The following is a 24499-nucleotide window of genomic DNA, read 5'->3' on the forward strand; positions in this document are numbered from 1 at the left end:
AACAATCAATATAGTACAATTCATATAATAAACAATTATACCAGGAGCCAGATGGCCAGTGCAGAATGGAAATAATAAAACCTCCAGTGAAGGAAAAAAAATATCTCTTGGATTTCATGACCAAAAGAAGTTTTCAGAAAAATAGCAGCTTCAAAACAAGAACAAACCTAGAAGGTATTTATTCTTCTTCTTTTGGCTGCTCCTGTTACGGGTTGCCACAGCAGATCATCTTTTTTCAAATCTTCTTGTATTCTGCATCTTGCTCTGTTACACCCATCGCCTGCATGTCCTCTCTCACCACCACATCCATAAACCTTCTCAAGCCTTCCTGTTTTCCACTTTCCTGGCAGCTCTATTACATGTCATATATACACATTAGAAATGCAACACAAGATCGACAACGCAAGCAAAAAAAAAAAATAAAGATCATCAAAACCAAAAGTAATTGCAGGAATTGCTGTTAAAGAGTATAAACAGATGTCAAAATCAAATACATAGTCACTTAATTGCTATGTTTATATCTAAATCTCAGATAGAGAAGGAACTCTTGTGGTGATCTTTATAGCTTCACATATGATGATGTTACCAATTGTGTTTTCCCAAAGGATTATGGGAAATTACAACAGCAATTCAAAAACAGAGAATGGTAACCTCACAATGTGGTGACATACAATTATGAAACGAAGTGACATCAAAATTCACAGTAAAAATTGTTAACTTTTAAATAAAGTACTAAATCACAGTAAAGAACTGTATTTATAGGTGTGAGGCAGGGCAGTGGAGTTCTTATAAATGCAAATGTTTTTCATTTACTTTTGTAATATACTCATCAGACACTGAGTTTGCCTATGAATTGATAACAAATTATATTTGACTAAAACAAAATCTACTGTTCCACATCATATTTAAATGAAGAAGAAAAAATGAAAACTTTTACCATTTTTAAGTGTTTTTATAAGTTGTCTTGGGTATTACTGTCAAGCAAATTTCAGTAGCAGAACTCACATTTCACAGCTTGGTTTCTGAATCTCATCAGGAAGTCCAAAAACATTTAGCTTTCTCTAAAAGTGGTTTATTTAACAATATTTTATTAAAATACTGTAGATGTGTTTGTGGCTTTGTGAACATCCAAGTGGATACATGGATTATACAACATGAATAAAGTGAGGTTTTTTTCATGGTCATTTTTGATAGTGTTTACTGTTGTCCGGCTTTGGTCACCACAGATGCCTAGTCTATCAGAAATGTTGTTATCTCCATTGTGCATGAAAACATAAGATTAAAAATATTTCTCGGCCATTAGTGCAAATTGCATAGGATAAGTAATATATGAAAAAGTATTATTTTTGTGTGAATTATTCCTTTAAATGTTGGTAGCGAAATGACATCACATGCAAGATAACATTATAACCTCATGTCTAGTACTAAATGGCACTAAAAACAACAACATGGTAGCCCCCATTCAAAAAAATCCCAAAAAGTGAATTTGCAGAAAGGCTGGTGCAAAATAGCGCTGAATGACATCATAAATATAATCTGAAGAATTCATAACATTAGTAAAGATAGAAATACCTTTTGCGTTGGAAAGACTAATTCCACTGCTAAGCAAAGCATGCTGAATCTAGTGTCTGTAGCAAGAACTTTTCAATCTCTTGTACATGTTATTGCTGCTTCCTTATCAGTACGGTGACATTCAGCATTCTAGGTCATTTAGACCTGTCCTTCTCTTGCCTGTTATACAAAAAAAAACATTACACTTTACCTACAACCATTTCTAATGCTATAATGCCCTACTGTGATTGTGTAACCAAAGTATCAGACTCTCCATAGTTAATACCAGCCTGCCCCCAGGCATGGCTGCTTGTTTCTGTGTTCCTTGTGAAGTCTTTTCATTTTTATTTCAATCTGTTTGATGTGATACTTTATCAGGCCCCACCTTTTAAGACTACCAGGATCACAATAGTATATTTCTAAGAACCTTTGTAGATTGTAAACCTGTCTTTCAAGACAATGCCACAATTCTAAGAGGCTGTCTTTCAAGACAATGCCACAATCTAAGAGGAAAATTTCTTCTTTAATTCAAATAAAAAGGATGCCCTTTGTAAACTGAGCTTTATCATTGGTATTCAAGATCATTAAGCAATCCAAAGCCTTTCTAAGACCTCATAACATTTACTTTTCAAAAGTCACCAGCGCTCCTAAAATAAGCAGCAAGTAGAGTGTAAAAGACTTAAAGCTGTTCAGTTTAGCAGTTAAGATTTATTAAGAGAAGTGAGGAATTCCCAGCTAATAGCACTGCCTCAATTATAATGTTCTCAATGATGGTAATTTTAACTCTGGTTTAGATTTTTCCATCTTGCAACATACAGTAATTACACACACATTTTGTCAATATGAAATGCTTTGCTTTGTCTCGTGCTAAATATTCCCTTGGGGATAATTAAAGTACTAAAACAAGCTGCAATGCACTGTTTGTTCAGATAACCTTTTCTCGTGGTCTACATTATGTTTTTCAGCAAATTGTCCTAAAGTAGATCTTCTGTGAGATTGAACCAGACGGTTGCGTGTTAATGAGCCTTGGGTGTTCGTGACCCAGTAGCTGGTTCACCAGTTGCCCATCCTTAGACTACTTTGTGTAGATACTAATCACTGCATACCAGGAGCACTCATCAAGACTTGCCATTTTGGAGATGCTCTGACTCAGTCATCTAGCCATCACAATTGGTCTCTTCTCTATCTATCTATCTAATGCTCAAAATATATCTGAGCTTTGAATTGTAAACTTTTGTCACTTGAGAAATACTAATCTTTGCTACAATGTGGCACATGTGGGGTTTGGTCAAGCAAAAGGGGAGCATTACTGTAGTTCCAGTGGAATTCAGAACAAATGTTCTGTGGGTCATTTTTTGGAATGTCATAATGTGAGCCCCCTCAACATCCCATTATGATAGCTGTAAACAAATGGCAGAGTTTTGTTAGTAGTACTGACATGATCAGACAATACTTAAAAACAATTTGTCAATAACTTGTGTCAAATTGACCAATATGAACTTTAAACAGAGATTCATATGTGAGTAGGAGAGTGTAGTTTATCTTATCAGTACCTTTAATTTTAACTATATTGCACTATGTTAGGGTGGCACCGTGGCGCAGTGGGTAGTGCTGCTGCCTTGCAGTTAGAAGACCTGGGTTCGCTTCCCGGGTCCTTCCTGCGTGGAGTTTGCATGTTCTCTCCGTGTCTGCGTGGGTTTTCTCTGGGCACTCCAGTTTCCTCCCACAGTCCAAAGACATTCATTGGCGATCCTAAATTGTGCTGGGTTGTGTGTGTATGTGCCCTGCCCGAGGTTTGTTTCCTGCCTTGTGCCCTGTGTTGGCTGGGATTGGCTATAGCAGACCCCCGTGACCCTGTAGTTAGGATGTAGCGGGTTGAATAATGGATGGATGCACTATATTAATAACAACAATTTCAGACTAGAAACGCATAAATAGGCATTCAACCAAGAAATGTGTCTGTTATCTAGCATTAATATTCATCCTTCAATTTATGAATGAATACACATAGTCTGCTTTAGGGTTGTGGAAAGCCAGTATCTATCCTAGCATTAATGGGCTTATAGCAGAAACCAGACCTGATACTGCTATATAAATAATTTATTTCATCCATCCATCTACCCATTTTCCATTTCCCAATTCTGTAATTCACTAATTGTAATAACTTTATGTGTTTGGCATAATTTCAACATATTCACTGTCTATCTTCCAACTTTCCAGAACCCTGTAACAGGCCTGCTGCCAGCAAGTCAGGAACAGAAAGATGCTTGGGTCCGAGATAATGTCTACAGCATCCTGGCAGTCTGGGGATTGGGAATGGCATACCGAAAGAATGCTGATCAAGATGAAGATAAGGCCAAAGCCTATGAACTGGAACAGGTATCTCTTTTACCGTTTACGTTTAATTCACAATTAGTAGTTGCTGTAGATGACTACATTTCATATGCCAAAAGTATTTATCACTATGCCCTGAGGTGAACCATCAGTTTTACAGATTTTGTTCACAATATCCTATGATTTATTCATGTACATGAAGTTAGTTAGCAACATTAAATTTGTTGTGCTTTAGTGTGCCCCTGAAGCTACTTAGATAGATAGATAGATAGATAGATAGATAGATAGATAGATAGATAGATAGATAGATAGATAGATAGATAGATAGAACTTTATTAAGGAGATATTTGCAGAATTTCAAGAAATATTGAAATATTACAAACAACAAAACCCCCAAAACACATTCATGAATTACAAAAGTTTAAACAATAGTCTGACTTGGGTAATGATAAGAGAACAGTCACAGTGAGGAGTTATAAAGGTAGTTTCTTGACACACTTCTGCTAAATAGTGTTTATCAACGGAATATACCAAAGCATTTTTTGTAATGAATATGCTTTATTCACCGGTGCTCTTGTTCACCAAATATTTTCCCAGCTTAGACAAATGTTCATTTGAGGGGTACATTAGCTGATCACAATAACAATATTATGAGCACTGCCTCTGGAAATATAGCATTGATCTCTGTGCACTGGCAGCACAGTGCCACATAGTTAATTTGCATGCACTATTAGTCATGTGCTGCAGCTAATATCTAAAACAAGCCTTAAAGGAGCCCTCCCCTCACACTACTGAAAAAGAAAGCACATGCAACCCTTTGAAATAATAATAATAGTAATGATGAGATAATAATAATAATAATGAAAGATTTATTAATGTTTACAAGGCTGTACTGTCTTCTTCGTTGAAGAATACAGTGAAAAGCATCTGCACGGAAATTAGAAACAAAAAAGACTGCTAACTGCAGAATTTCAAACAATTAAACAAGCCAGTGTCACGCCTACAATTATCGCACAGCTAATGTGTGACCCTGGAACTCTGTGAGCGCAATTATATTTATAGTGAGGGGGTACCCAAAAATAACCAGAATTGAAGAAAAAAAATTTTAATAATTTTTACTTACTGAAACTTTAGTCTCCTTCAAAGTACTCTCCATGTGAATGAATGCACTTGTCCCAACGGTTTTCCCACTGGTGGAAAAACTTTTGGAATTGCTGAAGAGGAACGTTGTCCAATGCCTGCAGTGATTTTTCTTTGACTTCCTCCACGGTACAAAAATTCTTTCCTTTGAGTTCTTTTTTCATATGCGGGAACAAGAAAAAGTCGCGCAGAGCAAGATCAGGCGAGTAAGAAAGGTGGCAAGAACTCCAAGACACAAGTCAATTCAGAAATCTCTTCATAAATTGCATTGCAAACTTTTTCTAGATTTTTGTCTTTCCTAATTGTGGAAGGTCAGACAGATCTTGGTTGGTCTTCAAGTGACATTTTCCCTCGTGTTTTTTACTTAAAGCTTCTTTTTAAAAAGCAGTTTCAAGCATATCAGTACAGTTTCAGCAGCTGTTTTCCGAAAGAGAAAGCAAAATTTAATGCTGTTGTTTATGATCACCCATCACAAAAATCACAGGATATGTTTAATAAGCACCAAGAAAAGCCGACACGGAATGGTGTACGAACTGAACTGCCACAGAATACTGCAAGTATGCTACACATAACGGCGAAATTCGCAACTAAGTGTAGACTTCGTGCCAGGTACAGATTCCGTTAATTTTTGGGTACCCCCTCGTATACTGTGTGTGTGTGTATATATATATATATTGTGAAAGGCGCTATATAGCGCCCGACCCGGCACAGACCACGCAGAGGCAAGCGTGTACAACAACACACAGGTTTTATTTTCTTCAGCCGTGGGCACACGCCTTCCCGTGTCCCACAGGCCCAACACAGTCCCAAACACAGTCCCAAAGCACAAACTCACAATTCTCCACCACTCCTCCCAGGCAAGCTTCGTCTCCTTCTTCCTCCCAACTCTGGCTCGCCGAGTGGTGGTGGCTGGGCCCTTTTATAGCCCACCCGGAAGCATTCCAGGTGAGTAACCACCTGGTCCCGATTGCACCTCCGGGTGGGGCTGAAAGCTCGTCCAGCCGGGCTGTGGGAAGCAGGCAGCTCCCCCTAGCGACCACGCCGGGCCCCAACCAAGCTGTGGAGGACTCCATCTCCCATGGAGCCCTGCGGGTGGTTGGGGAGTCACCGACGGCCAGGGAGGCTGCCACCAAGCATCCCGGGGGAGGTATTGGACTTCCCATGGCGGCTCCCCCGGAACATAAGCAGCAGAGGCGTCCCTACCGGGCATGGGACCCGACTGTCCTTCACAATATATATATATATATATATATATATATATATATATATATATATATATATATATATATATATATATATATATATATATATATATATATATATATGTGGTGGATGGCCGGCCGTTTATCCCGGCCAATACCCCCAAGCCACCAGTTAGAGCCTTCCTTGCAGTATGGAGGTCCCCAGAAGACCAGCAGGGCATCATGGACAATGTAGTTTGTATACGCAGCCCTGCTGGATGCCGTGGGGGCCACTAGGGGATGTTGCAGGGAGGAATAACAAGTATTTTCCCTAAGCCCCGGAAGCACACGTGGACAGGAGGAATGACGTGCTTCCGGGGTGAAGAAAAGGACTTGTACCTGACCCGGAAGTGATTGAGAGTCACATGGACTGGGGATGGAGAACACTTCCGGGTCAGGAGATATAAAAGGACTATGGGAGCTCCCAGACGGTGAGCTGAGCTGGGTGGAAGGGTGGCAACGTGTCTGGGAGTGGAGGATTGTATTTGTGATTGTTTATGAGAATAGTGGAGGAGAGGGTGCTTTGTGCACTGTGGAAGATTAATAAAGTCAATTTGTGGACTTTTACCTGGTGTTTGGAGTTGTGGACAGGGGTTCAAGGGAGCAAGAGTGCCCCCTATCTGTCACAATATGTTATATAGTATCTGCCAAATAATACAAACAGTACATGACATGTGTTTCGCACTTGCAACAGTGTTGTCAGCTTTATCCAGATTTGAATAAGCCTTGTTCAGCAGATAGATAACTGTGTCTTCCACTCCAATCTTTGTCTGAAAGGTAAGTCACAGAGTCAAAGTGTCCTTTCACACGTGGACTCATATGGTCCAGGACAAGCGTCTCAACGTTTTTAATGATGTGGAAAGTAGGGACCATTAGTCTGTGCTCATTAGATGAAGAGGTGCCTTCCATCTTTGGAACTGGAAGAATGAAGGATGTTTTCCACAACAGTGACACATTCTTGGAGCCTTAGTAACAAACTGAACAGTTGATATAGGATACAACACAGTTTGTCAGCACTAGCCTTAAGTACTGAAAGATGTCAGGACTGTTTCCATCCAGTTCAGCAGCTTTTCCTGTGTGCAGCCTCTTCATTTGTCTCCTCTCTTGGTAACCAGTTAAAGATAGACCGTACTAATAATCAGAGATGGACTCATCATTTGCCATGCCAGTTGAAGTGTCTGAAGTAAAATATATACGGGGAAGTGATGGTGTTGGGGTGACTGGCTATTGGAAGATTGTGGCTATGGTAGAGAGCATCTATTAAAAAGTTGTTTCTCTAAATTGGAGTAAGCAGGTTTACAAAATGAACAGTGGATATACGGTATATGCTAAAAAATACAAAATTCTAAATTCTGATATGTATGTTTCTGCCAGTAGGTGGCAAGATAGAACAACAAAAAAGGTAATGTTCATTCTTCTGCCAAAGAGAGTGTGTCTACTCTTTCCCAGTTTGTGGATCTCAAATGTGTCACACTGCTTTATTTAGTACATAACCAAACACCACCTGTAAAAAAAAATAGGCAAAAATGATAAAACCTTTCAGCTAGTTGTTCACAAACACAAATTTGCAGAAGTGCTAGACCAGTCTAACAATATATTATTTTATTTTGTTAGTTTGATAGAATATTTTATAATAAGTAGTATTACATGGTACGTAATCAGATCAATAATATTACAGTTGTAGAGGAATGACATACTCCATAAAAACATTAGTCAGTATGAACATTGGCTTGACAAAAAGTGGAAAAGCAGATTTCAGCCATTGTAGATGACAGGAACAAGTATGTGAAAAATTATCTACAAGTTAATAAACAAGAATGTAATTTATTGAAGGCAGCAGCTAAGATGTTGGCCATGGATTTAGACAGATATGTTTTTTTGCTTTTGTTAGTTTCACACCAAGCTTATGGTAAGGGGGACTGTATAAAATAAACAATGAAGGAGAGATTCTGCATTTTTGGATATTTACTTTAATTTTTTGATTCATTGGGCTCTCAGTGAAAGCAAGAGTACTACTCTACCCATGTCTAAACAGTCTATATTTATGTATAATAATATTTATGTTGAACAAGTGTAGATTACTTTCTTCTAGGAAAAATTTCAATTTTGTTTATTTCTCACTGGCAGACACTAGAAATATAAATCTGGTTTGTATTTCAGAGCGTTGTCAAACTGATGCAGGGATTATTGCAGTGTATGATGAGGCAGGTGAGTAAGGTTTATTTCTAGTTCCTCCCATCTTACAGTAATGATATAATGTCTTGTACATTTTCAGTTTTTTATGAAATTTTTCTTCACTTTAGTCTTGATTTGCTTGAAAAAGAATATAATAAGCACTAAGCGCTACTTAAATCAAACCGAATTAAGCCTTTATATTCAAAAATTGTTTTACATATGTATTAAAAATAATGTATACTGTACAGAATGAGATTGACACTGAGGTGTACTTGTCAAACATACATTCTCATGGCTTCAGAATCTCAGTTTTGAGTCCCAACATGGTCACTAGTATGTATCGAGTTTGCATATTCCCTTCATGTTTATGGTAGTTTTCAGCAGGTTCTCAGTTTTTTCCTAACATTGAAAATGTGTTGATTGACAATTCTCATTTAGCCCAGTATAAGTATGCCCTGTGAAGGTCTAGCATTCCATCTATTGGTTGATTCTTGCCTTTTACCAAATGTTGTGGGGATATGCTCTGGCTATTTGTGATCCTGTGTTAAACTAACTAGTGTTTAAAAGGAATAAATCATTTAAAGCCATGAATGTATCTACTGAATGTCTTGTAGTGTATCACCACCTTTTTCATAAAGCTATTAAAAATGCTAACATGAAATCAAGCTGTTATTGGCTTTTCGAAAACAAAAGATATGAATTTTTTATCAGATGTTGCTTCTTCTGCCACTTTGTGTTGCAAGTGAAAGTGAAAAAGGGGAATTGGCTTGCAGACTTGACTGTGTGTGGCCTGAATGAAAGTTTGTTGTGACTGGAAAACTGTATATCTTAGGTCAAATACTCTCCAAATTCAGCTGTTCATTGAAATATTTTTTTCAAAATAAAATAGATGAAAATTACAGATAAAGGTCTTTAAAAGAATTTGATATTTGTTTTTACAATTATTTTAAATTCATCTCTTGCCTCTTTCAATGGAAATTTCTTCTGTTGTAAATGTTTAGCATTTTTATTTGTTGATTGGTTTATATAAATCTGACAGTGACATTATGTTTATAATTCACAATATTTTCAGGAGTAAATTTTTATTTGTAGATCTTTGCCACCTTATTGCCCTCAGTTTAGTTGCTTTTTTTTGATTTTGACGGTTTTTGCTTTGTCTGTGTAGATTTCCAGGGAGTCTCTGGTTTCATGCAGTTGGTTTCTTTGGCATTTAGTAGACTGGTTTTGCTTTCTGGATACATTTCTGTCATGCTAATGCCTACCTCTGTTGATTATAAGTCATAGAGATTATATAATTCAAAATATTGTAACTTTAAACAGTAAGTTAAGAGTGTAGCATCATTTTCTATAAGTTGTATAAGCAAAATCTTTGTTTCAGGTGGAGAAAGTGGAAAAGTTTAAGCATACACAGAGTACAAAAGACTGCCTTCATGCAAAGTACTCCACAAGCACTTGCAGCACAGTGGTTGGAGATGACCAATGGGGGCACCTACAAGTGGATGCTACATCTCTCTACCTCCTTTTTCTGGCTCAGATGACAGCTTCAGGTAAGATGCTGAAAATGAACCTGGTCATAATTTAAGAAAGGAGGGTGTGAATAATGTGTAAGTAGAGTGGTTGTTGAATTGAATAACGCCATTATTTTCTTTTATAGGATATGTTAAGCAATTCTCATCTAAGAAATGGTTACATCTGTGTTTCTCAAAATGTATTGCTTTGCATTGTTTGAACACTGTTATTTTCAGTTACTCTTAGAATTTTTTGATTACTCTTGCATCCAAAGGGATGCTAAAAACTCTATCTAATGAGGTTGGAAAGTTCAGTCAATATAGCTGGAATTGACATTCACCCTATATTTAAGCATTATTGGCAGTTACATATTTTAATAAGCTCATAGAAAGAAAGGACTGGCACAGCTGCGAATGTGCAATATGTAGGTCATTTCAAAAATCCGAGGCATATAGCATAGGACTTTCCCTACTTAAAGTTGTGATTTTAACATTATATATTACTGGCCACTATTTTATTAAGTGATATGAACAGAATCACACATTCTCAAACCTCCATAACCCAGTTTAGGGTCACTGAGGAGAGAGCAGTACTGGGCTCAAAGCAGGGAACAACCTTAGTTGGACCACCAGTCCATTGCAGGATCCATTCAGACATGTACCCACATTCACATGTGGATAAATTTTTAACTCCCAGTAAACTTAACTGGAGCATCTTTGGGTATTGTCAAGAAACCTGAACCTTGAGGAAAACCCAAGCAGATAGGGGAATTGGGCAACAACTGGATTCAGGGTTTGCATCCAAGATATTGGCTACATAGAGAAGAAACATTAACTGCAGCTCTGTCATGTCACCCACAAGCAGAATCATATCTTGCTAGAAAAAATGATTTTCAGTTTTCTCAGATTTTCTGCAGTTGGAGCACAAATGTGCCTTTTTCTGATTCTGCAAAGACATTAATGTGAAGTTAATTGAAGATTGCAGGTTGACCTTTTGTTAGTGTGGGTGAATAGGCCCAGTGATGGACTGCTGCCCTTTACTGGGCTAGTTGCTGTCTTGCCTGTAGTGACCCTGAACTGGATTAACTTGATTTAAAATGTTATGTTATGTTATATTAATAAATACAGGATTCTGAAATACATAGTATGTTTATTAAAAAAAGATATCAAACCAAAAAAGAATGGCCTGCAAAACTACATGCATGTTCAGCAACTCATGGATTTTTATTTTAATTTTGTTCAGTGCAATTACACTGAAGAGTTGTACATACATTTGAAACACATAGTACTATTTCATCTATTTTTAATATGGGAGAGATTAATGTCCATGTTGTTGTTTTTTTTGATAAAGGTGAATCAGAAAATTAATACCTACATTCATTCTGACATGAAAAGCAACTTGCATATGACAAGGATATAGAGAAGTTGATTCCACTCATATTCAGGCCACTTGATCTAGTTCTGTGTCGTCAGAAGGGCAATTGGAGGAGGAGGCACAGCTCACTCACATTTATTTTGACAGATCAATTATAGAATCATTAATTAATGTGACCTGTGTCTAAGATACAGGAGGAAGACTGGTATACTTAGAGAAAATTCACAGAAAAACAAGAAGAATGTACAAACTTTTGCATAGAAAATTACCAAGCTGGGACTTACTGTAAACCCTGTGAGGCAGCAGTGTTAACCACTATAGTACTGTGCCGCTCACAGTTAATTTTATATGTCTAATACTGTAGAACTAGCAGATTAATTGGTTTGTTTAGAGTTCCATAGTGAGTCAGTAGACGCCTGGTTAGTTTGTGGTCTTCAATTCATCCTCTTGCTCATTCTACTTTGCTGTCTGCAAAAGAACACATTTTTTGTTTTGTTATTAAAATGCAGCTTGACAAATACAAATGAATGTGAATTAATTCATTTATATGACTAGTTGTACAGTCAAATTAACATACAGTGCATCCAGAAAGTATTCACAGCGCATCCCTTTTTCCACATTTTGTTATGTTACAGCCTTATTCCAAAATGAAATGTAAAAGTATAATTATAAAATGCAACAACAAGAACATGTACACTGGCATAATATACAACCATGAAGCTTTTATACACGATTATGTTTTTAAAATTTGTAATCTTTTCACAAGAAACATGCTTTGATTCTGAATAGTTATACAGATTATGGTGTTTAATGAAATCATGCAGTAAGTCTGCCTTCCTAGTGGACTGTCTGGATTTTCTAGTTAATTACTTTGTGGATCAGCTTTTAGGTTAAGGGGTAAATGTAAGACTACTGTATACAGTAACCAAGAGTATTATACAGTATAATGTTTTGGAACTTACCATACTGCATCTAATACCTAAGATAATTATGAGTAAAAGTTAAAGTACATTACTTTTTTAGACACAATCTGCAGAAAAAAATCAGGTAATAATAAAAGTAGGTGCATTTTTCAGTTTGTTGATTTTGAAAGGGCACATGGTAGGCAGCTGGTTTAAGTGGTGAGGTGGAAACTGAGAAAAACAGGTATGAATGAAAGCTTACGTAGTGTCTGTATGACTATACATGAATAATGACTAGATTAGCAGATGCCATCATGTTCTAAGTCTGGTGCGGTTCTCAGTAGTAATGGAGTATTGGTGACCAATAAGGTATAGAAGAGACAACAGTGGAAGCTTTTGTATGCCAGTAAACCTATATTGATGATTAAAAGCAAAAGTAAATAAGAGGATACTGAAGTGGACACACTAACTGGCATAAGAAAGGCCTAAAGCAGAATTTAGAAAACACTGAGTTGATTAATAATGGTAAAGGAGCAGGTAGCACAGAGATAGTAGATGTTTGGCGATGTAGTAGATGCAACAATGTGGTTCAGAGACACTTGCTTCCATGCATGGGCCACTAGAAGTGGGTTTATAAAAAATGTGTATAAGGAATAGTCTTTAGACAACAAAGCTGCATTTCTTTATTGAACAAATGTGTCAGAGAGGTGCTATATGCTGATATAAGGCAACACTAGAGGAGCTATTTTTATGGGAAATAGGAAAATTTAATTAATTAGTTTAAATGTCTGTGTTGGAAGTGTATACTCTATTGGTAACAGGGATGAAGTGTATATAGAAAAAAACTGGCAGAATTCTAAAGGAGACTGTCTGGCTCTGGAGGTGTTTGTGCAGCTATGTGAGAAGGAAAATGGCGGGGAATGAAATGTGACTAATGAAAAAAGAACATGAAGGAACAATTGAAAGGAATGAGAAAATAATGAGGTGGAGGTTCAGTGTTTCAGTAATAAAGACGGGAAGGGGAGTGAAACCCCTGGATAAAGAGTCCAATGGGAAGACAGAAGAAGACATGGCAGGAAGGGCTGGCGTCATGAAATGAATGGATCATGCCCCAAGTCTACAAAATGTTGAGGAGGGAAATTTCTGGGCAAACCATTGTGGGTAAACTCAGATATTATCCTTTGAGCATCTAGAGATGTTCAATCGGATTCAAGTCTGGGCTCTGGCTGGGCCACTCAAGGACATTCACAGAGTTGTCCTGAAGCCACTCCTTTGATATCTTGACTGTGTGCTTAGGGTCGTTGTCCTGCTGAATGATGAACCATCGCCCCAGTCTGAGGTCAAGAGCACTCTGGAGCAGGTTTTCATCCAGGATGTCTGTACATTGCTGCAGTCATCTTCTCCTTTATCCTGACTAGTCTCCCAGTTCCTGTCGCTGAAAAATATCCCCACAGCATGATGCTGCCACCACCATGCTTCACTGTAGGAATGGTATTGGCCTGGTGATGAGTGGTGCCTGGTTTCCTCCAAACGTGACGCCTGGCATTCACACCAAAGAGTTCAATCTTTGTCTCATCAGACCAGAGAATTTTGTTTCTCATGGTATGAAAGTCCTTCAGGTGCCTTTTGACAAACTCCAGGCGGGCTGCCATGTGCCTTTTACTAAGGAGTGGCTTCCGTCTGGCCACTCTACCATACAGGCCTGATTGGTGGATTGCTGCAGAGATGGTTGTCTTTCTGGAAGGTTCTTCTCTCTCCACAGAGGACCTCTGGAGCTCTGACAGAGTGGCCATCGGGTTCTTTGTCACCTCCCTGACTAAGGCCCTTCTCCCCCAATCGCTCAGTTTAGATGGCCGGCCAGCTCTAGGAAGAGTCCTGGTGGTTTTGAACTTCTTCCACTTACGGATGATGGAGGCCACGGTACTCATTGGGACCTTCAAAGCAGCAGAAATTTTTCTTTAACCTTCCCCAGATTTGTGCTTCGAGACAATCCTGTCTCGGAGGTCTACAGACAATTCCATTTGACTTCATGCTTGGTTTGTGCTCTGACATGAACTGTCAACTGTGGGACCTTATATAGACAGGTGTGTACCTTTCCAAATCATTCCCAATCAACTGAATTTACCACAGGTGGACTCCAATTAAGCTGCAGAAACATCCCAAGGATGATCAGGGGAAACAGGATGCACCTGAGCTCAATTTTGAGCTTCATGGCAAAGGCTGTGAGTACATGTGCGTTCTCAATTGTTTTATTTTTAATAAATTTGCAAAAACCTCAAGTAAACGTTTTTCACGTTGTCATTATGGGGTGTTGTGTGTAGAATTCTGAGGAAAAAAATGAATTTAATCCATTTTGGAATAAGGCTGTAACATAACAAAATGTGGAAAAAGGGATGCGCTGTGAATACTTTCCAGATGCACTGTATATTGTATGCCTGTTATGCCAATCAAAATATGCTGAACTAAAACTATCAATAAAATTTTATTACATTTTTGTGTTGATTCCTTGTTTATTTTATTTTATTTTTTTTATTAATATAAATGTTTAAATTCTCATGTAATATTTATTTCATATAACTCTGGTCTGTCCCAAAATAATTCCATGCAAAAATATCAGTATATTTTATAGATTTATGTATGCTGGATCTATTTCTGAATTTGGATTTTCTATACCACAAACTGTTTTTGAAAAGATATTGGATTCAGTGAAAATGCCATTTTGAAAATAATCAATTATTTCTAAAAATGAGTGACACTTGTTTTATGGTATATAGTTTAAGCTGAAAAGAGGTAAAGACAGAAACGACCCAAAATCAAGTATTTTCTACACATATTTTGCTCACAATCATTATTTTTTTCCTCTCTTATTGTTCTTTCAAGAAAGCCCAGGTATTTATATTTTGAAGGTTAGAAAGATGCCTTTTTATTGTCCAGAAGAGAGAAAATCATTGTTTAAATAGTTTATACATGGCAGCACGGTGGCACAGTGGGTAGCACTGCTGCCTTGCAGTTTGGAGACCTGGGTTCGCTTCCTGGGTCCTCCCTGCATGAAGTTTGCATGTTCCCCCCGTGTCTGTGTGGGTTTCCTCCAGGTAGTCCGGTTTCCTCTCCCACAGTTTAAAGACTTGCAGGTTAGGTGCATTGGCGATTCTAAATTGTCCCTAGTGTGTGCTTGGTGTGTGTGTGTGTGAGCGACCTGCCCGGGGTTTGTTTCCTGCCTTGTGCCCTGTGTTGGCTGGGATTGGCTCCTGCAGACCCCAGTGACCCTGTAGTTAGGATATAGCGGGTTGGATGTTGGATGGATGGATAATTTATACAGATAATACAATGTCAGAGTGATGCATCCATTGTCTTGACCAGGTAATAGGTAAGCAAACAGTAAAAGAACACACATCCTGACTTTATTGAGACAACAAAAGGTGCAAAAATAAAAGAAGGTATCTTCTAATATCTATGAGTTTTTCAAGGACATAAATTTCAAATTCAAGCTGTATAAAAACTATGCTCCACAATTTTCCTGGAAATACAAAGATGGAAAACTATGAGAGACTAGATGAGGAGCTTGTCTCTTCACTTGAGAGAAACATGTCTTTTCATTTCCTACAGTCTCATTTAGATTATTTCCCCAAGAACATGGTAACAGTCTCTGATGGATATGGAGAGATATTCAATCAGGACATCGCCACAAAGGAGAGATTTTATATTGGCAAGTTGAGGAGGCCTATGTTACCAGACATCTGTTGGCCATTATGCTGTGAAATATGTACAGAGGATTATAAGAGGGTAAAAAAATACCAAGTGACTACTTTTTTGTAGTAATGTAAATTTTAATATAAATGTAAAAGTATAATTATAAAATGCAACAACAAGAACATGTACACTGGCATAATATACAACCATGAAGCTTTTATACACGATTATGTTTTTAAAATTTGTAATCTTTTCACAAGAAACATGCTTTGATTCTGAATAGTTATACAGATTATGGTGTTTAATGAAATCATGCAGTAAGTCTGCCTTCCTAGTGGACTGTCTGGATTTTCTAGTTAATTACTTTGTGGATCAGCTTTTAGGTTAAGGGGTAAATGTAAGACTACTGTATACAGTAACCAAGAGTATTATACAGTATAATGTTTTGGAACTTACCATACTGCATCTAATACCTAAGATAATTATGAGTAAAAGTTAAAGTACATTACTTTTTTAGACACAATCTGCAGAAAAAAATCAGGTAATAATAAAAGTAGGTGCATTTTTCAGTTTGTTGATTTTGAAAGGGCACATGGTAGGCAGCTGGTTTAAGTGGTGAGGTGGAAACTGAGAAAAACAGGTATGAATGAAAGCTTACGTAGTGTCTGTATGACTATACATGAATAATGACTAGATTAGCAGATGCCATCATGTTCTAAGTCTGGTGCGGTTCTCAGTAGTAATGGAGTATTGGTGACCAATAAGGTATAGAAGAGACAACAGTGGAAGCTTTTGTATGCCAGTAAACCTATATTGATGATTAAAAGCAAAAGTAAATAAGAGGATACTGAAGTGGACACACTAACTGGCATAAGAAAGGCCTAAAGCAGAATTTAGAAAACACTGAGTTGATTAATAATGGTAAAGGAGCAGGTAGCACAGAGATAGTAGATGTTTGGCGATGTAGTAGATGCAACAATGTGGTTCAGAGACACTTGCTTCCATGCATGGGCCACTAGAAGTGGGTTTATAAAAAATGTGTATAAGGAATAGTCTTTAGACAACAAAGCTGCATTTCTTTATTGAACAAATGTGTCAGAGAGGTGCTATATGCTGATATAAGGCAACACTAGAGGAGCTATTTTTATGGGAAATAGGAAAATTTAATTAATTAGTTTAAATGTCTGTGTTGGAAGTGTATACTCTATTGGTAACAGGGATGAAGTGTATATAGAAAAAAACTGGCAGAATTCTAAAGGAGACTGTCTGGCTCTGGAGGTGTTTGTGCAGCTATGTGAGAAGGAAAATGGCGGGGAATGAAATGTGACTAATGAAAAAAGAACATGAAGGAACAATTGAAAGGAATGAGAAAATAATGAGGTGGAGGTTCAGTGTTTCAGTAATAAAGACGGGAAGGGGAGTGAAACCCCTGGATAAAGAGTCCAATGGGAAGACAGAAGAAGACATGGCAGGAAGGGCTGGCGTCATGAAATGAATGGATCATGCCCCAAGTCTACAAAATGTTGAGGAGGGAAATTTCTGGGCAAACCATTGTGGGTAAACTCAGATATTATCCTTTGAGATATGTGTTATTGCACAAATTGTAATATTTGTCAAAGGTGAATTGCAAGTTCAGAATACAGTACAATTCAGCACAAATGTATTAAGTGAGTTGTTCAAGATCAAACAGCAAGTCAGAGGTGGGAAGTGAACCAGAAATCTTGTGATTAAAAAATTCAAATTACTTGGCCACCATGTCACACTTTCTGTATTCAACTGACTATACTCTAGATACTTAGATTTGCTTTATTTATAACCATTATTAGATATGAATGATCAGTTAAGATGTGTTTATGTTTTTCATGTAGCTAGTAGAAATATAAATGTAAAATAAAAAGTGGTTAGCTCTTTCTCTAATTTTAATTAAATTAATTCAGTACAGACTAAAACTGAGCTATTAGAAAAGCTGTGTGTTAGGGAGAAAATAAAATGACAGGTATCTGTATTAAGGACAATGGCATAAATAATGTGCAATAAAAAAAGGTGCTCCAATCTTGTGAATTACAATGGCTGCAATTTAAGTTGCAAATGTGAAAGAGGTGATAAAGTAAAAAAATGGTTCTTCATCTGATAGTGTGTATAATAATTTTTATGAAAGTCACTTATAACTTTGTAGTGGTTTTGGATCACAGAGATTCCAAATTTATTATTGTTTACTTTATTATCTTTGGACAGATGTAAATTTTTATTAATAGCATGGTTTATATCTATATATATAATTCACTAAGGCAAGACACCCATGGAAAGCATGCCAGAAGGGGCGTGGATTCACTAAGCCACCGACAAGTAAGACACCTATGGCTCACGCAGGGAGGAGCCATGCCCACCAACTCCAAGACCATTGGATACGACGACAACTCGCAGAGCCACGCCCACCAACTCGGGCGCGACGACACAGAAAGAACGGCGTCATTTATATTCATCTGTCGTAGAGGCCTTATGTACCTCTGAGCCACCTTGTCTGTTCATAGAGGCATGTTTCTCGCGGAGGTGAGTCGCCATATGCAGCGTGTAAAACAGTTTGCGAGGGGTATCCCATGGGATCCTTAAAACAATCCTTTACAACTGAGGTTAAAACACAATGAAGTAAGCAGTCTTTAAAAACCGAGTTTTCGGTTACGACGCACGACCGCGTGCACCATAGCAAACTGTTTTACACGCTACATACAGCAATTCGCATCTGCGACAAACATGCGTCTTCTTCACTCACGGACAATTCTATGTTGCTCTCTCCAGAGTTCCATCTTTTCATTCACTTTCTGTTGTATCCTCAAACCCTCCCTTTTTAGACAACTGTGTCTTTCCAGAAGTGTTCAACCATCAATAAATAATTATGCTGTGTTTGTTATGCCGTGGGTTCACTATTGTGTCGTATTTTGCTCTCTCCAGAGTTCCATCTTTTCATTTCATTCACTGTTTTATTCTCATACCAACCCGTTTTAGACAACCGTGTCTTTCCAGAAGTGTTTAGCATTCAATAAATAACTATGCATGAGATTGAGCGTGTGTCTACCCGGCGCAGAGAGGCGTGGGTAAGCCGTTGAACCCCATTCGGGCTGCAAACCATGGAATTCCCACTAAGTGTGACTCATACACTCCTACTGGTTGCGTCCCTACCCTTTGTGCACACCCCCCTCCCACCTCGCTACTACCGTGGTCGGGTTTCTTGGTGGATTATATTTAGAAAAGCAGCCAATGACTCAAGTGACGAGTTGGAGGTGGGCACATGAGTGGGCAATACATACTGAACGAGAATTCAGCAGACTAGCATGACGGAGGGAGCTGAATGGACGTCCTTCTCCTCTCCTCCCGTTCCACACTTTGCGCCGTGCACCCCCATCCCTCCGTCTGGCAAGAGAAGGCACGATTGCAGTCTGCCAGTTTTCAGTCACGGACGATTGTGTGTTGGTTCGTTCCGTGCATTGTTACAATGTTGCTTTTCTTGCTGATTTATTACATTACTGATTTTTCAAATGTTAATTTTCTCCCTGTGCTTAAAAATCATTAAAAAAACCGGCCTGATTATGCAGCATATGGTACGCCGCGGGTTGGCTAGTATATCATGTTTCTGTTTTATTTTTCATTGGGCTGGCGATTTTGTGGTTCCATTGCCATGCCACAATGTGCACCGATCTCTTAGTGGGTGAGTCTCCCAAAAGTCATGCTCATGAAATCATTCCTGTGATGCTTTATAACTCACCACAGCATGTCAAGTGATATCTAACATTCTTGTCATCTCCTAAAAGACGTAGTGTGTGTTTTTTATACTTCTTTCTGCTATTTCAACTTCTGGCTAATCTTATTTTAACTTTGAGTTTAGCTTAAATTTTTGAAACTATCAAACAATTTACAGACTTACTTTTTTTGGCCCTGGCTACATTTTTGACTCAAGCTGATCTCATGGTCCCATACTCTGCCTTGTGGGCCTCTCTCAATACATCCATTCTCATGGCAGTACACATACTGTAACAAGTTGTTTCTTTCTTGCTTTATCTTTTCCTTTTTTAGGCCTGCGCATCATTTCAAATTTGGATGAAGTAGATTTTATTCAGAACCTGATATTTTATATTGAAGCAGCTTACAAAGTTGCAGTAAGTATTCTATACTGAAATTTATTGATTGCTATAACTTGTTGGTTGTTGTTTTAGTTTCTTTTGGATAGAACTGAGTTTCATCCTTTATAATATGTTAGTTTTACCCGTAATGATCTGTCGGTTTATCTCTGCTGCCTGGCACTGTATCTAGCAAGAGTGCAATAATAAATGTTTGAACAATATAAAGTTCTTAAAATGAATCAGAATTATCCTTGTTGTGTTATAAATGTATGTATAAGATGAAAGGGAAAAATAAATGCAAGCAATTCATAATAAAAAAGACACTTCTAAAAGTATAGTCCAGTTTTAGTAAGCTGTATGCTTATCAACAAAAAAAATGGATGGATGCAAATATAGAATGTAATGATGCATACTATCACAACATAACAAACCCAGTTCAGCTTCACCATTTAGCAATGTGGATTCCACTCGACAACTGATCTCTTAACTTTAAAATATCTCTGGGGTGCTGAACGATGGCTGATCCTGTGGTTTGATCCCAAAGGTCATGCAAAAAGACATTTACCCCACAGGGACAAACAAAGTATATCAAAATAAAAAAAGAAATTATGCTGATCTTCAGATGTCACCATATCTACTGGAATGTCTTTGGGGTAACCACGTCTAGGGATAGTGAAGTGCATATTTCTAGTTAACAAAAAATAGATGCTTCTTCCACAGGCCTGGCTTCCTCTCCTTTATCTCACATTTCCCTCTGCTTTACTGGTCCAGGTGATATTTACTTTCTGCCACCAACTGAATGTTGCTGTGGCAACCCCAAACAAAATGTTTTTCCATGTACAGTAAGTAACACTGTTAGGGGTTTTGCATCCTATAAGTTCTTCTCCATCTGCGTTTTCACAATCAATAAACACTAAGACATATATGTAGATGTTGGGTTGATGAACAGGTAAACAAACAAACAATTTGCATAGCATCTAAGTCTGTAAATGTGTTAGCAGATCTGCTTACCATTTATTTGGCTGGAGGTCTCTAATTAAATTATCTGTTGTCCATCATGGCCCTTTTCCAAATTATGTCTCTGGATCAGCTACTTTTTGGGAATCCATTACCTCCTAGTGGCATTATTCTATTACTGGCTTGAAAATGTTTTCCTTTTCTCTTATGAGCAGGGTCTGACAAGGAGACTGCAATTCAATTTCTGGCCAGGTCCTACATTGCAGTTTTAGTTGTAAGAATGTAACTAAGATAAATGCAAATCAACGCAATAGCCTACTCTTGCTCCCAGCTCTAGAGTCTAGCAATTGAGAAAAAAAAGTCAACTTAGTAAATGCATAAATCAGAGCCACAAAAGACCATAAATAAAATGTTTTAGGTGCCAAAATATTACTATTTTTAAGAGATGAAGGTGGACCAAGTATAATACAATCTATAGCATACAAGGTGTTATTACTTAATCACAAGCTTCATACAGTGATATTCATGTGTCTATCTCTCAGTTTGTAATTGTGAACTGCTGTATACAAATGTAGCCCATTGTTTATTCATTATTAGTTCTTATTGTCTTTTGTAATGTTTTATTTATTGCATTCATTTCTTTTCACACTTAATATGAATCAAGAAGAGGTTGAAAATCACTTTTGTAACAAAGAATGATTATCGTATATTTTAAATCACTTCTGATTATAGTGAATTTGTTTTTCAGGATTATGGAATGTGGGAGCGTGGAGATAAAACCAATCAAGGAATTGCAGAACTGAATGGTAGCTCTGTTGGAATGGCCAAGGTATTGGTGATTGGCTGAAAATAAAATATATATAAACAACCGGATGAATTCAGCTCATGTAGTTTGTTTGAACAGATAATAAAATGTTTCAGTAGTTCATACAGTTGTTCTTTAAAACCTCTGATGCAATTGATCTACATGACTTTGGGCATGTTCCCACTAAACATTTGGGTAAAGAAAAGATTCCTTTTTTTGTTCACAGCAATTACTTATGAATCCTTTGAAATCACTTCATTTTTTTTGTCCTGACTCATTATGAGAAAAGCCCCAACATAAGATATATTGTTCACCTCGTTCTGATGTCTAGTTATGCAAGATGTCAAGGTTTTTGGGGGTTTCTACCTATTTTTGGCCCACTAGACCTGTAAAAACCTATGCTAATTCAGACTTTTTAGTGTTTAATGTAATACCCTATAACCTCTAGTAGATATATGAAATTTAAGATGGATATTTGAAATATGTGTGACATTTGCAGTATGAGCTGAATACTTGGTATAAAAGAGAGAGACTTTCTATATCAACTGTGTAGTTGATATTAAGTGATTTTGCCATATAAGTGAGACATTTTCAATATAAACTAGATTTTTGAATACTGTATACTATATGGCCAAAACACCTGACCGTTAATTCTATATGAGCTTTTTGGACAGCTTATTACCTCATTCCAAAACCACAGGCATTAATATTAAGCTCACCACCCCTTTATGACTGCAAAAGCCTACACTCTTCTGGGAAGGCTTTCCACAAAATTGTGGAGTGTATAAGTGGGAATTTATGGCTATTCAGCCAAAAGAGAATTTTTGAGGTCAGGTACAGATGTTGAGTAAGAAGACCTGGCCCACAATCGAAATTCAAATTCAAATTCATCCCAAAGTTGTTCATTAGGGTTGAGGTCAGGAATATGTGCTGTCACTGAAGTTCCTCAACCTCAAACTTGTTAAGCCACATCTTTATGGACCTGGCTTTGTGAACACTGGTACAGTCATACTCTAAAACATTACTTTTTAAAATTAGAATTATGTCCTTTTAATTATTAGACATCACCTTGTATATGAGAAGTATGAGGTACAGTAATTCTGATGTCACCTGTTCTGCATAACAAATTAATACATTTAAGTACAGTGATCAAATGTCATTTACTATTTTACAATAGGCAGCCTTGGAGGCCATTGATGAACTTGACTTGTTTGGAGCACATGGAGGTCCCAAGTCAGTGCTCCATGTTTTACCTGATGAAGTGGAGCATTGTCAGGTAGTCATTGTTTAAAGCATTAAACACTTCTGCTGCTTTATGAATATTATTGGTAATTACACAATTTTCTCTTCTAATGAATAATACTTGCAGAAAGTGATTTATCTTAGTACTTCTTGCTGAGGTACTTGTGATGTAATTCAACTTAGAGACACTTTTTTTAAATAATTGTACTAGATGAAAGTATTCATATTCATATATGTTGGAACTACTTAATTCAGTCTTGTAGGGACAGAGTGAGAGAGAAGATCGGAAGCGAAGCTTTTGTGTGTTTTATCTTTTCCCAGATGTTAGTTGTACTCAAGAATTTTGATTCTTGGAATGGTATAGCAACAGTGCCCTCTCATGGCAACTTATACCATTGCACTCTTCAGCTCAGTGCACAAACAAATAGACACACATTACAGCTTCCAGGTATATCCTCTTGTGTTTCCAATAGAACTCACCAAGAACACTTTTGGCTTTGTGAGCTGTAACATAATTTACAAGGATTCAGCTTCCTTCCCAAACCATTAGTACTCCTTAGATGTTTTCTACCATTGCAGATCTTGCTATTCCCTGCCACCTCTTACCTACTAACTGACCCACTGTCCAAGGTGAATTGGTGTCGAACTCCTACTTTGTCTCTGGATGTCACTTTGCACCACCTTCTTTCGATCTATATCAGCTCAAGACCCCACTGTTTTCCGCACAGCCCTGTGCTATTACATTTTTAAGACCTTTACCACATATCTTTAAATTTGTCATTGCATAATTATTCTTAATTAATAATTTGGAAAAGAACATCTACAATTAAGTTTGTTGTGCACAATGCCAATACTCTTTTTTTGAAACACATTAAGGAATGTGCCCTACTGGAAACGTCATGCCATCAAGATATAAACATATACAGTCACTCACAAATTATTGGCCCATCAGTCTATGTGTTGTAGCTCTTTTTGAAATATTGCTAATGAATGTAGTTCAGATGTTTTAGTTCTCACATTTCACACATACAACACAACAGATATGACAAACTTTGAAGCCCAGTGATTTGTATATAGACATTGGTCTATTAATTTATATAGGCTGTTTCATCTAAGTAACTCACATAGCTTTTAAGTTTTCGGGGTATTTTAAAGAATTTAAAATATTAGGCAAGCTTTAGTATGGGTTTTTAATAGTGTTGTTTAATTTATAATTACAAAAAGTTAGGGTTTTTTAATGTTGCTGATAAGTCAGGTAGCAGCTGCAGAGAGAGAAGCTTCATTAATTTTGTTGAATGCTATACCTTCCCTAGTTGACCAAATTCTTTAAAATGGGCTGAATATTGAGTACAATTATAAACTTAAAAATAAAACCTTCTTTCCAAACTGGTATATGTGTGTGAGTGGTCTATGTTTTTGATTATTTTCCTTATACAAGATTGTTTGCTGCTTTGTATCCACAAC

The 24499-nt window shown here is 37.4% G+C and overlaps 1 protein-coding gene across 8 annotated transcripts in view; it reads left to right on the forward strand.

The window, feature by feature from the left end:
• The window catches only part of LOC120523590 (phosphorylase b kinase regulatory subunit alpha, liver isoform-like), a 147298-nt gene that overhangs the window by 43378 nt on the left and 79421 nt on the right, over positions 1-24499 (forward strand). For all 8 annotated transcript variants that reach the window (XR_005632667.1, XR_005632666.1, XM_039745011.1 and 5 more), the window contains exons 2-7: positions 3772-3930; positions 8427-8474; positions 9820-9988; positions 19985-20067; positions 21737-21817; positions 22971-23069. Coding sequence is in view for 6 of the 8 variants with exons in the window: in XM_039745011.1 (XP_039600945.1) it covers positions 3772-3930; positions 8427-8474; positions 9820-9988; positions 19985-20067; positions 21737-21817; positions 22971-23069 (639 nt within the window). In the remaining 2 variants the exon portion in view is untranslated. The remainder of the gene's footprint in view (positions 1-3771; positions 3931-8426; positions 8475-9819; positions 9989-19984; positions 20068-21736; positions 21818-22970; positions 23070-24499) is intronic.

Source organism: Polypterus senegalus, chromosome 2 (genome assembly GCF_016835505.1).
Source record: "Polypterus senegalus isolate Bchr_013 chromosome 2, ASM1683550v1, whole genome shotgun sequence".
Taxonomy (NCBI): domain Eukaryota; kingdom Metazoa; phylum Chordata; class Cladistia; order Polypteriformes; family Polypteridae; genus Polypterus; species Polypterus senegalus.